Source organism: Myotis brandtii, unplaced genomic scaffold, assembly GCF_000412655.1.
Source record: "Myotis brandtii unplaced genomic scaffold, ASM41265v1 scaffold1236, whole genome shotgun sequence".
In the NCBI taxonomy this organism is placed as follows: Eukaryota; Metazoa; Chordata; class Mammalia; order Chiroptera; family Vespertilionidae; genus Myotis; species Myotis brandtii.
The window spans coordinates 354,582-357,778 of NW_005354316.1; the positions used below are offsets into that span (position 1 = coordinate 354,582).

General features: G+C 68.2%; 1 protein-coding gene across 1 annotated transcript in view; it reads right to left on the bottom strand.

The window, feature by feature from the left end:
• The window catches only part of LOC102241494 (mucin-5B), a 43,601-nt gene that overhangs the window by 22,138 nt on the left and 18,266 nt on the right, over positions 1-3,197 (bottom strand). The window contains 1 exon segment of the mRNA XM_014533996.1: positions 3-3,197. Coding sequence (XP_014389482.1) covers positions 3-3,197 — 3,195 coding nt within the window.

Here is a 3,197-nt window from a genome sequence, read left to right on the forward strand (position 1 = left end):
GCTGGAGGCCGTGGAGGGCCTCACAAGGGTGGTGGCCCTGGTGGTGGGCGTCACTGGGGTGAGGGTGCCCCCTGAAGACGGGGAGGGGGCTGCCGTGGTCTCCGGGGTTGAGGACGGGCAGTGGCTGTAGTCGTCGCAGCAGAGCAGACGCACGTGGTAGTTGAGGCACATCCTGAAGCGGCCGCCCTGGTCGCGGTTGCGGCACACCAGCCCGAAGCGCACGTCGCACTGAACCACCTGGCCCACGTCCTCCAGGCTCCTGTCCAGCGCCTTCTCTGCTCGGCACTCGATGTCCTGAGGCTGCTCGCAGAAGCTGTGGCCGGCAGCGCGGAGGACAGAGAGGGTCTCAAAGTCCCCGCCGTCGTTGCCGGGTGTGGGATAGTCAGCGTCAAACCAGTCAGTCCACATGCACCGTGGCATGCAGGTCACAGAGGTCATGGAGGTCATGGATGTTGTAGAGGTCATGGTGGTCGTGGAGATCATGGTTGGCTTCAGGGAGCTGGTGTGCAGGGAGGTCCCAAAGGTGGGACTGGAGGACGGGGTCCCAGGGGTGGTCTGAATGGGGGAGGTGGCCACGTGGGGGGCACTGGGCGAGGCTGGCTTGGCAGTTGTGGTCAGGGTCCCTGTGGAGGCAGAGGGACTTGGGACAGAGCGCCACTGGGTGGTCCTGAGGGAGGTGCCAGCCGTCTGGGTGGCGGGGACACTCTCTGTGATCCTGGGGGAAGACGGGGGTGACTGGGTGATGGCCGTGGTCCTGACCTCAGTGGGCCCGGAAGTCCGCTGGCCCGTGCTGGTGGTCGTGGCCGTGCTGAGGGCCGTGCTGGTGGTCATGGCCGTGCTGGTGGCCATGGCCGTGCTGGTGGGCATGGCCGTGCTGGGGCAGTGGCGGTAGTCGTCACAGCAGAGCACGCGGATTTGGTAGTTGAAGCACATCTTGAAGCGGCCGGCCTGGTCGCGGTTGCGGCACACCAGGCCCTCCTCCAGCCTGCACAGCACCACCTGGCCCAGCTGCTCCAGGGGCACGTCAGGCAGCGACGAGGCCCGGCACTCCAGGCCCTCGGGCCGCTCGCAGACGGGCTGGCCAGATGCCTGCATGTTGGCGTAGGTCTCAAAGTCCCCTCCGGAGGCCCCGGGCATGGGGTAGCTCTGGTCCAGCCAGTCGGTCCAGGCACAGCGAGGCTGACAGGCAGTGGGCGTGGCCACTGAGGTCGTGGTGCTGAAGGTCGTGATGGGAGAGGTCGGAGCCTTCATCGTGGAGCCTGTAGCCATGGGGACGGCTGTAGAAGGGCCCGGCGTGGTGCCCGGCAGGGAGCTGGTGGTCACGGGAATGGGGGGCGATGGGGAGGGTCTGGTGCTGGCCCCTGGGCTGGAGGTGGCCCTGGTGGTGCTGATCACAGTGCTGGTGCGTCTGGGCAGGGTCTCCCAGGGCCTGGTGGTGGACTCTCTGGCCTGGGAGGTGCCGCTGGAGGCCGTGGAGGGCCTCACAAGGGTGGTGGCCCTGGTGGTGGGCGTCACTGGGGTGAGGGTGCCCCCTGAAGACGGGGAGGGGGCTGCCGTGGTGCCGGGCGTGGAGGGGCAGTGGCTGTAGTCGTCGCAGCAGAGCAGACGCACGTGGTAGTTGAGGCACATCCTGAAGCGGCCGCCCTGGTCGCGGTTGCGGCACACCAGCCCAAAGCGCACGTCGCACTGAACCACCTGGCCCACGTCCTCCAGGCTCGCGTCCGGCGCCTTCTCTGCTCGGCACTCGATGTCCTGAGGCTGCTCGCAGAAGCTGTGGCCGGCAGCGCGGAGGACAGAGAGGGTCTCAAAGTCCCCGCCGTCGGCAACCGGGGTGGGGTAGTCCTCATCGAACCAGTCTGTCCACGTGCACCGTGGCGTGCAGGCCCCAGGGGTTGTGGAGGTCATGGAGGTGGTGGAGATCGGGGTCGGCCTCAGGGAGCTGGTGGGCAGGGAGGTCCCAAAGGTGGGACTGGAGGACGGGGTCCCAGGGGTGGTCTGAATGGGGGAGGTGGCCACGTGGGGAGCACTGGGCGAGGCTGGCTTGGCAGTTGTGGTCAGGGTCCCTGTGGAGGCAGAGGGACTTGGGACAGAGCGCCACTGGGTGGTCCTGAGGGAGGTGCCAGCCGTCTGGGTGGCGGGGACACTCTCTGTGATCCTGGGGGACGAGGGGGGTGACTGGGTGGTGGCCGTGGTGCTGACCTCGGTGGGCCCGGAAGTCCGCTGGCTCGTGCTGGTGGGCGTGGCCGTGCTGGTGGGTAGGGCCGTGCTGGTGGGCATGGACGTGCTGGTGGTCATGGCTGTGCTGGTGGGCATGGCTGTGCTGGTGGGCAGGGCCGTGCTGGTGGCCATGGCCGTGCTGGGGCAGTGGCGGTAGTCGTCACAGCAGAGCACACGGATTTGGTAGTTGAAGCACATCTTGAAGCGGCCGGCCTGGTCACGGTTGCGGCACACCAGGCCCTCCTCCAGCCTGCACAGCACCACCTGGCCCAGCTGCTCCAGGGGCACGTCAGGCAGCGACGAGGCCCGGCACTCCAGGCCCTCGGGCCGCTCGCAGACGGGCTGGCCAGATGCCTGCATGTTGGCGTAGGTCTCAAAGTCCCCTCCGGAGGCCCCGGGCATGGGGTAGCTCTGGTCCAGCCAGTCGGTCCAGGCACAGCGAGGCTGACAGGCAGTGGGCGTGGCCACTGAGGTCGTGGTGCTGGAGGTCGTGATGGGAGAGGTCAGAGCCTTCATCGTGGAGCCTGTAGCCGTGGGGACGGCTGTAGAAGGGCCCGGGGTGGTGCCCGGCAGGGAGCTGGTGGTCACGGGAATGGGGGGCGATGGGGAAGGTCTGGTGCTGGCCCCTGGGCTGGAGGTGGCCCTGGTGGTGCTGACCACAGTGCTGGTGCGTCTGGGCAGGGTCTCCCAGGGCCTGGTGGTGGACTCTCTGGCCTGGGAGGTGCCGCTGGAGGCCGTGGAGGGGCCCACAAGGGTGGTGGCCATAGTGGTGGGCGTCACTGGGGTGAGGGTGCCCCCTGAAGACGGGGAGGGGGCCGCCGTGTTGCCGGGCGTGGATGGGCAGTGGCTGTAGTCATCGCAGCAGCGCACACGGATGTGGTAGTTGAGGCAGGACTCGCCCGCCCGCTGCCGACTGTTCCTGCAGATGAAGCCATACTCACGGGCGCACTGGACCACCTGGCCCAGCGCCTCGAGGGGCA